General features: G+C 43.5%; 1 protein-coding gene across 2 annotated transcripts in view; it reads right to left on the reverse strand.

The window, feature by feature from the left end:
- The window catches only part of SRPX2 (sushi repeat containing protein X-linked 2), a 28,832-nt gene extending 16,193 nt beyond the window's left edge, over positions 1 to 12,639 (reverse strand). Inside the window, exons 1-4 of one of the 2 annotated variants that reach the window (XM_074391981.1) lie at positions 12,295 to 12,639; positions 12,028 to 12,097; positions 10,441 to 10,641; positions 5,725 to 5,805 (exon numbers count right to left, since the gene is read on the reverse strand). In XM_074391981.1, coding sequence (XP_074248082.1) covers positions 5,725 to 5,805; positions 10,441 to 10,522 — 163 coding nt within the window. In that variant the 5' untranslated portion in view covers positions 10,523 to 10,641; positions 12,028 to 12,097; positions 12,295 to 12,639. The remainder of the gene's footprint in view (positions 1 to 5,724; positions 5,806 to 10,440; positions 10,642 to 12,027; positions 12,098 to 12,294) is intronic. The other variant, XM_003940123.4, reaches the window with a different exon arrangement.
- Positions 12,640 to 13,442: the final 803 nt, after the last annotated feature.

Below are 13,442 nucleotides of genomic sequence, written 5' to 3' on the forward strand. Positions count from 1 at the left end.
GACATTATAATAAGTGAAATAAGCCAGGCACAGAAAGATAAATACTACATGTCCTCACTTATTTGTGGGTGCTAAAAAAGTTAATCTCATAGACATACAAAATAGAATGATAGATAGTAAAGACTGGAGGGGTAAGTGGGTGGCAGTGGGGATGAAGAGAGGTTGGTTATGGATACAAATCTACAGTTAGAAGAAGTAAATTATAAAGTTTGATAGCAGAATAGGGCGACTCTACTTAGCAACAATGTTTTATATATTTCAAAGTAAGTAGAAGAGAGGACTTGAAATGATACCAACACATAAAAATAATAAATACTCAAGGTGATGGATACCGCGAATACCCTGACTTGATCACTCCACAGTCTATGCATGTAACATTCACATGTGCCCCATAAATATGTAAAATATTATGTATCAATTTAAAAAAAGAATGTGGTTAAATACTGTATAGCAGGCTGGGCGTTGTGGCTCACTCCTGTAATCCCAGCACTTTGGGAGGCCGAGGTGGGTGAATCACCTGAGGTCAGGAGTTGAAGACTAGCCTGGCCAGCATGGTGAAACCCCGTCTCTACTAAAAATACAAAATTAGCTGTGTGTGGTGGCGCGCGCCTGTAATCCAAGCTACTTGGAAGACTGAGGCAGGAGAATTGCTTGAACCTGGGAGGCAGAAGTTGCAGTGAGCCAAGGTCATGCCATTGCACTACAGCCTGGGCAACAAGAGCGAAACTTTGTCTTAAAACAAACCAACCAACCCCCCACCCACCACCACCAAATAAAAAACCCCAAAAATACTGTATGGCAAATTTTTCTGGTAGGAAATGTGTAAGTCTTTATTTTGTATATCCTGTGTTCTAGGCACCATGCTACATGTTTTCATTTTCACATATATCATCTCATACAATTCTCCCAACAACCCTGTAAGGTATGTAGGTGTTCATCCCTCTTTTGCAGATTGCCCCGGATCCCTAAGCAAGTAGGGGGTAGAGCTGAAATTTGAAGCCAGGCTTTGCTTCAAACCCCATGTCCTTTTTAACCACAATGTCTGCCACTGCAGATATAAAATAGGCTACTATTTTGAAGTAAACACTGACCTCGTTGAATAGGTAATATATCTACATGACTCAAAACCTCAAAAGTATAAAAAGTTACAAAGTAAAATGTTTTCCCCCAACCCCTGCTCCTATACCCACCTCCAACTTAGTCCTGTCCCAAAGAACTACTTTTAGTAGTTTCTTTATGCATTTAAAGCAAATGTTGGTATAGCTTCTTATTTTTCCTTCCTTTTGAATACATAGAATAGCATATTATGCTCACTCTTCCCTCCATTGCTTTTTTGGTAAACATAACAGTGTATTTAGATGTCGTTCCATATCACTACATAGCAAGCATGTAATTCATTTAAATGAAATAACATTTATAAAATACATAGCACAGTGACTGGCACATAATAGGTGTTTATGCAGAGTCCAAGAGCTGGAAGGGGGGGAAGCTGAGATTTGAACTCAGGCCCATTGTCTCTGCTTTCTATAGCTATTCATCTATCTCTTTTTAGGATGTATACAGAAAATAAAGTGCTGACAACAGGTTTGAAAGGGCCTTCTCCGTTATCTTCTATTTTCTTCAGATAACCCTGGCAGTGGAGGTCAGGATAAGGGACTGACAGAAAGTGCAAGATGAGTGAAAATGATAGCAAATGACATGCCAATTTATTCTAAAATAATGATCTGGTTGTTCTTTTTTTTTTTCTGGTTCGCTCTTCTTTTCTAGAACAATGAGTTATATTTTTGATGAAAGAGATGGATTAAGCATAACTTCAGAGGCAGACAGATCTGAGTTTGAATTCTCTGTGACTCTCTGAATCTAAAACTTCCCTGAGCTTAGTTTCCCGGTCGGTAAAATGGGGGATAATAAACTGTTCCATAGGGCTATTGTGAGAACCAAATGAAATTTCATGTGTAAAATATTCAACCCTGTGAATGATTTTCCCTAAGTCAGTATCTGGGTTTGAGCCAGTGTCCCATCTTTCGTAAAGCAGCAAAACGCTGTGGTTCCCAGCATTAGTTTTGAGCATGTGACTGAGACACACAACTGCCATCTGGAAACACCATTTCCAAATTACAGAAAGTTCTTCAGCACTACAGTTGCAGAGTTATTGATGATAAGGTCACAAAGACTTTACATGGGAGGCTGAGGCCTCATGTTGTACTTTTTCTGGCCATTCCCTCTCCCTCATCATTGCTAACTTCACTCAATTCATTTTATGCCATGAGACTAAGTCCTAAAAAGAGCTATGAGACAGTAGACCTCCAAACCAAAGGCCCCTATGCAGCTTATATTTCTCTAAAGGGCTTTATGCTCATTTAAGAAGGACCAATGAAGAAGCTTCATGTTAATATTAGGGCTGCCAGACTCTGTGAAAGTACCTTCTGCATCTGTTGCTTTTTACTAACCACCTCTCCAGTATACAATGTCTTCTAATCTGGCTTCTGCCCCCAGGATACTAGTGGTCATGATCTACTTTTTGCCATGGCGTGAGAGTAACACACATGACTCCTTAAACACAGTTAAATACAGTTGAAAATGGTTAAACAGAAATATGGTAAATACAGTTAAAAACAGTTAGCTATAGAAATATAGTTAAATACAGTTAAAACAGTTAAATACAGAAATACAGTTAGATACAGGTAAAAACAGTTAAATACAGAAATATAGTTAAATACAGTTAAACACAGAACTATTTTGTTGAGGCTAATAAAAAGTAAACCAAACAGGCAGTACATAATGAAAGCCAAATGAGTGTGTCTAGACAGCAAACATTTATTTCAGAAGAGGTGCCTAGTAAGTACTCAATAAATATTCAATGAAAGAATAAATGGGTGAGGGCAAGCTCAGCGTGGCCTAAAGCAGTTGGGAACATAGTACTGAACACAGCCTGACAGAAGCACAGATTTCATGTGGGGAGAACTGGTAGGAGGTTGTCAGTCTGTGAAGCTAGACTGAGACCAGACTGTGATTTAAAATGGTCATTTTGGGCCACTAGGTTTGGCGGAGGGAGAAATATGAGTCAGATAATCCAGTTAGAGGCAACTGTATTATCCATGTGTGAGGTCAAAGTTTTAATCCCATGGATTAATAAAGAAATGACAGGTCTTGGTGACTGACTAGCAGGAAGTGATGAGGAAAAGGTGACAGGGCCGATTAGAGGTGACCTTGAAGTATTTTGAAGTCCAAGTAACTAAGAGAATGATGCTGGTATTATCAGAAGTAGGAAGGTCAGTGGGTAGAAAGGAAATTCTTTTGTTTTGCAGGAGAGATGAAATACTTTTGTTTTAGACATCTCCAAATGGAAGTGTGTAGCAGTAGTTGGAGATGTACCCCACCAGCTCAGGAGACAGGTCTGTACTCCACAGCTGGTGGAGTACATTTTTTTGACCCAAGTTCAGATCCCAGATCCCAGCGTCATTCTCTCTATTGTTACCACCAGAGAGTCCATCTCCTTTCCCAGTTTCAGCTCTAACCAGAACTGTAAGATGCCAGAGCCTAAGGAAGGGGGATTAAGAAGAAAGGAAGGTGCTCACTGCTGCTAGAAACTGAGAGACAAACTCAAGGTCATGGGAATTGGTTCTCTCATGGGAGAGAACTGTTTTCTTCAAGAGATGTCATTTCAGGTTGTAGATATGTGAGTGGGAGAGAAACAGATTGTAGAGAGTTTAGGAGTTAGTGGGTACTGAGACAGAGAGGTAGTGAGTATGCACAGACCTCAGTGAGAAGAACATAAGTAGAAGGTAGCTACAAAGGAGCTTCGAGGAGCCCAAAGCTCTGATAACGTCTCAATTGAAACTGTTCCTCTCAGAGGTCACCAGTTACCTCCTTCTTGCCAAATAAAATCTTTCCTCTGTCCTCAATTTCATCTCTTTGCAATATTTGACACAATTGATCTCTTACCCCTTCCTTAACTTAATACTCTCTTCTCCTGTGACTTCTACAATATGATAGGCACTGTCCAGATATCCTTGTACATGACTGACCGCGAATTCCCTTTTATTCCCTTGCTGGTTCCTCTTCTCCTACTCGTGTCTACAGATGTCTTCTAAAGCTCTTACCCTGGCCTTCTGCTCCCTCAGACAACCCATCTGTCTAAGCTGATAACTCACACAGCTTCATCTCCACTTCCAACTGCCTGTAGAGCATCTTTACCAACCAGTTTTCTTTTCTAACATTGTCTTTCTGAGAGGACTCTTACAATTCTTCCAGGTGTACAGTCTGAGTGCTTTCAGACATGTTTGTTTCTTAGCTCTTGGTACATCAAGTCTATACCAAGTGTTGTCATCTCTTTCTTTGAAACATCTATGGGGTTCACCTGTACCCTACATTTCTTTGCTACCACCGTCAGTCACCTCTAGCCAACATTACCATAACTGGTTCCTGGAGAGTCTCCCTGACTCAGGTTTACCACTGAACCCCTACTTCTGCATAGAATAATCAGGTTAATGTTCTAAAATGACAATTTACTGTGTCATGCCCCTGTGCAAAAACATGTGATAGGCTCCCTATAGCTCCTAGTACAACAGCTAAACTTCTGCATGGCTTGCAAAGCAAAGAAACAGAGAATCAGAAATAGAAGGGATATTAGATATCACCTGGCCTAACTTCCCTTTTAATGCAGGAATCAGTCACTATTCAGCATTCATCACAGATAGTTTTCCTGTTTCTCATTAGAAGTGTCCCTAGATCATGGAGTCTTCCCTAATTTGGCTTCACTCTTTATATTTAACCCGTTTTTTTGTTTTGTTTTGTTTTGTTTTCATTTTTTTTTTTTTTGAGACAGAGCCTTGCCCTGTTACCCAAGTTGCAGTGGTGCCATCTTGGCTCACTGTAACCTCCACCTCCAGGGTTCAAGCGTTTCTCCTGCCTCAGCCACCTGAGTAGTTGGGATTATAGGAACGCACCAGTATGCCCGGCTAATTTTTTGTATTTTTAGTAGAGATGGGGTTTCACCATGTTGGCCAGGCTGGTCTCAAACTCCTGGCCTCAGGTGATCTGCCTGCCTTGGCCTCCCAAAGTGCTGTGTTTAAAGGCATGAGCCACTGCAACTGGCCTATATTTAGTTTTCTTTTATACTACTCCCTCCACATTTTATCTCCTGCAATCAGGCTGGTTTCTTCCTAGCTCCCTCCTCTACCAGGTTTGTTCTTACTTTCATATTTTTAGCCATCTGCTTTGCTGAATGCTCTCCCCTCCCCTTTCCAATTCTCAAAATCCCATCCATAAGCATAGTCTAAATGTTATCTTTCATGACCCTTTTCCTGACATCTTTTTCTTAAACCCTATTGCATTTACTGTCATGACATAGCTTCACACTTGCTTGTCCTACGTGTACTAATTTTATAACCCCCGCATCACCCCCAACAGAACGTAAGCTACTTGATGGGGACAAAATCCTATCTGGGACCTTATGTCACCCACAGGCTTACCTTGCACAGGATTAGGCATAGAGTAACTAGTCAATACTTAATGATTAATAATGCATGGGCAACCTTTGGGCTGGAGAGGTGAGGTCACACAGTAAGTCAGTAACCAAGTTCATGATTAGAAATCACACCCGATTCCCTGTGCTGCAGTTTTGGCACATATGAGCCAAGCCTGATGGGGATGCTTCAGGGAAGGGCCTAGGTCTGAGGCCAGAAAAGAACTTATCTGGGCTTGAGAAGCAGGGTACATTACCTCGGTAGTCTAGGGCAGGGGCCCGTGGGACCTCTTCTGCATATACTTCGTTGTAGCTTTCATCTGGATAGTAGCCAGAACCTAGAATAAGGAAGACAATATCAAGATGGTGTCTTGATTTCTCACTCGAGTCCTTCCCAAGTTTCCCCTCTCATCCAACTCTGTCACTTCCTTAGGACATGGCACTCCGTGGGTGGGGAGCCAGGTGGATATTTAGTGGGACAAACCCTGCATTGTTATGCAGCAGAACTATTGCGGGTGAATCTCAGCACCTCAGTTACATAGGGGGCAGGCTCATGGTTGTGGGGGCCAGTTACTGGGAGCACTAATGGACTCCACCTAAAAGAAAAAAATTGAACCTGACCATACATCAATCCTGTCCATCTGGACTATAAATGAGCCAATTCCTTGAAGCAACACATGAGTCTTGGTAAGACATTAGGGACTAAGCTGTGAGAATGGACTGTGGTCCCAGATAGGAGGAAAAAATCAGAACCTGTCTCTTTCCTCTAGTGACAGGCCTGCTCACAGCTCTCAAAGAGAAACAATTACTCAGGGCTCCACTAGCCCACAGGGCACACGTCTTTTTGCCATCAAATTACTATTGCTGGGGGTGGCATGCCAAGGCCAAGAGGAATGACTTAAAGGCAGGAGGAAATGAGAGCAGTTTTGTGAGCACGATGTCCTGGTTTGGAGAGCAGACAAGGGAGGCAGAGTCCTTTGGATAAATTTCCTGTTTCCCTAATCAGAAGAAACTTCAACAGGGAGCTGCTGAGCTAGAGAACATTCCTAATCTACCTCCATCCACTTAAGTGGCCCAGTCCATAATGAAGGCAGGTCTGCGGCTGTCTGGGAGACTAAACAGTATGTTCGGCCAGACGGCAGGAAATGGGTCATGAATACAAACTAATTAGAAAACAACCTGGTCCTTTCCGGAGGGAAGTTTCCGGAAGCCCTCCTTCCAGCCTCCCTGAGACCTCATGCACGCACAAGAATAGGGTAGCCAGCTGTATTGGAGTCAAGAGACAATTCCCCATTTCCAGGAGAGGGTGTGCTTCCAGGACAGGGCTGGGTTTTAGTGCTGGAGCCCTTTGGCCCGTATAAACAGTCAGGCCACAAGCTCACCTGCCTCCTCTTGGGAAGAGGCACAGGGCCCCCTGCACTAAAGGGTGGAGCAAAAAGCTAGATGACGAAGCTCCTCCATTCCGCACAAGCCCAGACTGGGGGTGGGGGGGGTGAGGTATTGGTAAACCAGTCCAACTTGGTGAACAAGGGAATGAATCAATTGAAAGTTTGCCTTATGAAATCATGTCCTCGTTGGTTTGCCCTCATTCCAGAGGAAAGAGTTCATTTTTTCTTTTTCCCCTTTTACTTTTTTTTTCTGTTTTCCAGTTTCAGTTCTTCTTCTGGCTTCCAATCTAATTGATTTATTTCTCCTCAGGCCTCATCTCCCTTGCTCTCTCTTTTCCCCTAATGGAAGTTTCTTTGGTGGGCGTGGCGGGGGGGGGTCATGGAATTCTCATCAGCTGTTTCAGTTTAGTATTAGCCTCAAAGCCTTCTAGGTCCTGTAAACAGGAGGCCAGATGTGTGTGATTCCCTAAAGTATTAGGTTTCCCTGCTCCAGTTACAGAGTCCAGCTTGTGAAGAAATGCTCAGCAGGGGGCAAAGGACTGTTTACCAGAAGAGAACACAGGAGTGTCAGAGCCCTGCGGCTAGATAACAGTAACAACAACTATGACAATGACGGCTAACATCACTCCACCCATCTTCTGTGTTAAGCACATTACATATATTAGCTCATTATGTCACCATAACATGTTGGCAGGATAGGCTTTGCTAATATTCTCAAATATAACGCCGAAAAAACAGGCTTAAGGAACCAAGGGAGTAGCATTCCAACCCAGGTCTGCTTGACCCACTAGATACCAGACACTCCACTGAAGATTGTGGTTAGGGGAGAGCTTTTGACAATGTCCAACTGGGGTAAAAGTCCAAAATCGTTTTTGCAATACAGCTTTTTTACTTTGTGTGTGGGGGCGGTGGGGGGTGTTGAAGACCACCTAGCATTTTACATCATGCCAAAATTACGGGGGATGTAGGAAAACTGTGGGGAAGGCTCAATAAGATAATTACAGCCTCCATCAGGATGTGGAAGGAGCTGGACCAGTGCCAACTATGCTTTGTTGGAGAAAGGGTTCAGACCACCTTGCCACTTGAAACCTTTCCATTTTCCCATTTCCCCTCTTTGCCTGTCTCTGAGTATTTTTTCTTTTTTGCAAATGGTGGAATACTAAGATGGGTACAAGAATGAAATTAAAGGTGAACACTCCCTAAAGTATTCTATCTGCCTTTCCCTCTTAAGCCCTGGGGGAAGGACTTGGGGACCATTCCTCAGTTCCTTTAGATCAATCAGCGCTTGGTTACCGTGTGGTGTTTTACTGGGTTCTTCCAACCTCTACAGCACAGTCAGGCCCACTAAGCACTGCCCTTCACAAAAGTATAGTTAGAAATGTCATTGATAGTTAAAAGACTATTTTAAGATTCATATTAATCCTTGGCTTACAATGACAAACACAGTCTGACTTTCTGGGCTGCACATATATGCCAACACACACTTTTAACCCGTTCTTTGCTTCATTTGTAATCTTTTTTTTTTTTTTTTTTTTTTTTTTTTTTTTTTTTTTTTTGAGACGGAATCTTACTCTGTCACCAGACTGGAGTGTAGTGGCACGATCTCGGCTCACTGCAACCTCCGCCTCCCAGGTTCAAGCAATTCGTTTGCCTCAGCTTGCTGAGTAGCTGGGACACAGGCATGTGCCACCATGCCTGGCTAATTTTTGTATGTTTAGTAGAGACAGGGTTTCACCATGTTGGCCAGGCTGGTCTCCATCTCCTGACCTTGTAATCCACCTGCCTTGGACTTCCCAAGTGCAGGAATTACAGGCCTGAGCAACCGTGCCTGGCCTCATATTCTTATTCTTTCCCAACACCTGCTGATATTCCTGGACCCTTTTTCTGATCAGTTCTGGATCCACATTTGATTGCTTTCCTGTGCCATGCCCATTTGAAGACAAGGCTGTAGAAGTGAACAAAACAGTCCTAGATGCATAAAGAGTGCTCAGTAAATATTTGTTGAAGGAAAGAATGAACAAATGCATGAAGGCAAGCCCAACAGCTGAGCTAGCAATGTAGGGGAAATGTCTCTCATTATGTGGCCTCCTAAGCATAAAAGAGGGAAGAATGAGAGGGATTGTAGGGCTGGCAGAGACCTCACCACCCTGAGCGCCTCAGGATTGGTGACTCGTGATTCACGTGGAAGTGGGGAGTTCCACTTTTGCAAATAGCCCTTTGAGAACCTCAATTGAATCTAAGTTTTAAAACACTGCTCTGTCCTCAGGACTCCAACAGCTCAGGCTTCTGTTTTGGGAAAGGTAAAGACCATTGCATGCCATGAGGTTTCATACAGGTGTTCAGAATTGGGCTTCAAGCCATCTAATCTCCACTCCTTTAGTCCTGTGGTCTCTGGCTGGATTTTGGTCTCTGTACTTGAACTAAAGCTAGTGGAGGTTGGGGAGGACAGCTGCATATTTATTTCCTGGAGACTTGGGGTGCCTTTAACCCCAAACAGGATATGCTCTGTCAAGGGCTTGACTTGAATTTTTTCGTCTCAATGTCAGCCCTTGTGCTTCACCCCCTACAAAGCCAGGTTAAGCCAAAAAGGGGAAGAAGTTTGCATATTTGTTTTAAAGCTTGATGCAGCTGTTCCAGACAAACAGAGCTACTGCCAAAGGCCTCCACCAGGAGCTAAGGGCATGTGGAAAATTTTAGCTGCAAAGACTGTGGCTCTGATGGGAGCAGTTTGTTATTTACTCATCTCTGGATATTTTCCTAACCCCATTGGTTGGGCCTGTCTCCTTCCCTCACTCCTCCCCACCGGCCCCTGTGAGGGCAGACACTGCAGGCCACAGAATATTCTTAGGCCTTGGAATGCCAGCTGGGCCCCATATAAGACCTCTGTATGCCACTTCATTATCCTGCCCTCATCCCTTCCCCCTCCCCTTTCCCTCTTCTCATTGAGTTTGTTCTCTTTGGCTCCCTGGGTGAAGAGTGAAATGTTCAGGAATCCAGAAATCCCCGTCCCTTCTGAAGTAAAGAACAAATGAGAAGAAACTGGGAAATTCCTGATTAAAAGGATGTGATCTGTTTTGCCATTAACGGCTTTGGCAGAAAAGGGCTATACAAATCTCATTTTATAAATAAGGTCAGGAAGGGAGGGAGGGAAGAAGTCTGATGGATGTTTGTTTCACTTGAATAGATTGCCTATCCCCCTAATTTTTTCCAAATGAGATATGTGGTCTAAGTCCATTTTTGTGGTCTTGACAAGGGTATTTGACCCATGAAAGAATTAATATTAATAACGATTTGACGCATGAAGGATTTCATATTAGAAAATGGTTTTCAGGAAGCTAGGTGCACAAACAGGTGTGACAATGGCCTCAGTGGTGATGTTGGCCTATTTCAGATAGCTCTTGTTAGGCTGCCTTAAAAGCCTCCCTTGGTAGTCTGTTGCAAAGTTTAACTACCTTTTTTGTCCTTTAATATTTCTCTGTATAGAAAATAATGAGTCTCTTTTTGTGGTCTAACTCTTCCTTCTCCGAGTCTTGGTCTAGGACCTACCCTTCCTGGAAATAACAGACAACAGCTCCTAGAACTTACCTGCATACCATGTTGGTGTCACTGCTGGAGTTAGGAAGAGCAACAGAGAGAGAGCTCCTCTTTGAGTTAGTTGGCTGGCCATCCTTGAAAGGGAGGATTATGGTGACAAAAAAAGATGAAGTACCAGGGCAAAGGAACGTGACTTTCAGAATTCAGCCATCAGTTAACCTCCAAAAGTGAGGGGAAGCAGAAATATGGGCTCTGTGAGGAAGAAGAGAGATTTTATAATTAATGAATGCCTTTTATATTATCTCCCTCATAAGGATCTTTCACGTCATTGAATAACAAGACTCTCTTTGTTATTGAAGGTCCCTTTTCCTCCCAGGAGGAGGAGAACATAAAGCAACCGATCTTCAATTAACCCTGGTGGGATCAGATGCAAATGCTTCATGGTCCAAGTTACAGAGAGGGACACTGAGAAAGGAAAAGGCCAACATAAAGTCAAATAGAACCAGGAGGGAACCCGGTCTAAAGTCCGCCATTAGGTTTCGTTCATTCAACCAACATTTCCTAGCCACTAATCTGGGAAAATGTTGGCACATATGGTCTAAGAATTTGAACACTGAAGTCACACAGGTCTGGATGTGAATCCAATTCTGTCACCTATTAGCTATGGGGTCTTGGACAAATTTCTTAATTTATCTGAGCCTCCATTTCCTCATCTATAGAATAGGAATAATAATACTGTCTACCTCATAGAATTGATTATTGCCTGTCATGTAGGGAAGTAATTTATGTATCAGACAATATTATTACCAACTCTGTATTGAACAGGACTGAATGTTTCCCTTCTCTAGTCTCCCAGGCAGTGACTATACTTTGACTGTGTTCTTAGCTTTGGGTTTTAAGCCTTAGTGGTTTGGTAGTTAGTGGCTTCTGGCTTTCAAGTTCAGCCTAACCCTCTAGTTTTACCCTGCTGAGCCAGCAGGAAGTCAACGAGGTAGAGGAGGAGCTACTAAGGTACATGAGGAGAGGGTTAACAAGCTCTAATTGCCCTCTCATTTCATGCCCTGTCCTCACTCTAATGGGATGAGGGTTTTGTGGTTACCAGTGGGCAAATAATTTATAAGTGACACTATTAAAACTTGCTGCCCATCGGTATAAACCGGCCACTGGCCATTTCAGCAAGCACATATTCACTCACATGCTTTCAATGAAATGCCATGCTCAGGGGCGGAGTCAGTCCTAGAAATAGAGGGAAAAAAATGGTGGTAGATTCTGGCCAGAGTCCCTAAGGGACATGCAAAGCCCAAGAAAGGGAAAAAATCATTTTCTGCTTAATTGCTACTTGGCTTCAGATTTTGTCTAGAAAGTGACAGGGAAGCCGGATGGAAAAAAAGTGAGAGTACGCGAAGGAGGCGAGGGAAGTAGAAAGATGTGGGAAGGAAGCTAGGAAGGAAAGAGATGGATCAAAGCAAACAGAGGCATCAAAAAGAGGACAAAGAGGAGACCAAAGAGAGCTCCAGGAAAATGAACAGTTAGATAACTAATCACTGACCCCCACATCTAGCCTCCATCCAGTTCCTTTGTTCTGGATCAGGGGCACTCCTTTTTCAGACCCAATACTCTGAACCTGTGACCTCTTACCTGCCCAGCTTCTCCCCAATCTCAGGCTGAATACTTGTCTCACTACAGTCAACCATCCCTCTGCTGTGGGCTGAGAAGGTGGTGGGAACATATGTTTGCAGTCACGTCACAGCACAAATGAAAAACAGCAGATGAGCCAGCTTCATAGAAGAGCTTCTCCCCTGACCTCCACCCCCCGCCATGTTGCCCAAGTCCCGGATATCCTTATCCCCTTCACAATTGTGAACTGGGGCAGTGGAGTGCGGAGGGTTTAGTTGCAGATCTTACCTGTTTTATGGTATTTTGTGCCCTTTTTCTCTCTCCTCCTCCTTTTCTTTCCTCTCTGCTCCTCTCATCAGTTGAAAAAAACCTTCTACTTTAACATTCCTAGAATGAGTGGCTCCTGGTCTGTCCCAGCCTCCGGGTTTCTGTTAACACTGCCCAGATGTTACGATGTCCGCATCTGCCAAAAGTTTCCTTAAAGCTATATTATCCCCGAAGCTATAGTTATTCTTCTTTCAGAGAAGGGTTTTAGAGAGATGGGGGATAAGGAACACACGGATTAGAGGAACTCATTCAGTCCGTCTGCTGTAGAACAGGGGGGAATGTGAATGGCATTGGCTCCAAGCCTGTGAGTGTAGTGATGACTAACACAGAGGCTGGCTTAAGCAGCCTCCAGAGATGTGTTGCACTGAAGAACACTTCTTTTTATGACTCAGCATGACATCAGGATTGAATGAAAAGGAATTTCACAAACACCAAAGAGAGGGGAAGACTGTAGCTGACTTTGACATTCCCTAAAATTTCGCCTGTAATTCCTTAGACTCCCAACTCTGACCTATCTTGCAATCTATATGGTACAGGATCAGATACACTTTCACCTCATGCCAGTGACCTAACTTCTCTGGACTTCGGTTTCTTTTAAGATTATATTATTGGCCTGGTACGGTGGCTCATGTCTGTAATCCCAGCACTTTGGGAGGCCGTGGCGGGCGGATCATGAAGTCAGGAGACCGAGACCATCCTGGCTAACATGGTGAAACCCTGTCTCTACTAAAATACAAAAAATTAGCCGGGCGTGGTGGTGTGCGCCTATGGTCCCAGCTACTCAGAAGGCTGAGGCAGGAGGATCGCTTGAACCTGAGAGGCGGAGGTTGCAGTGAGCCGAGATCGTGCCACTGCACTCAAGCCTGGGCAACAGAGACTCTGTCTCAAAAAAAAAAAAAAAAAAAAAAAAAAAAAAGGACAAAAAAAGATGATATTGTTTACAAAAAAATCATGTGTTTCTTGCCTGGAGAACCAAGACTGAGTAATTCCCATACTAACAGTGGAGGGAAAGCATGCCTCGAGAGGCTTTAGTGGGAGGCTGTTTGAGCAAATCTAGCTGTTTCCCAGTGGTCTCTGATGGAGGGCTACATTTCACTCAGCAAGCTTTT

This window comes from Saimiri boliviensis, chromosome X (genome assembly GCF_048565385.1).
Source record: "Saimiri boliviensis isolate mSaiBol1 chromosome X, mSaiBol1.pri, whole genome shotgun sequence".
NCBI lineage: Eukaryota > Metazoa > Chordata > Mammalia > Primates > Cebidae > Saimiri > Saimiri boliviensis.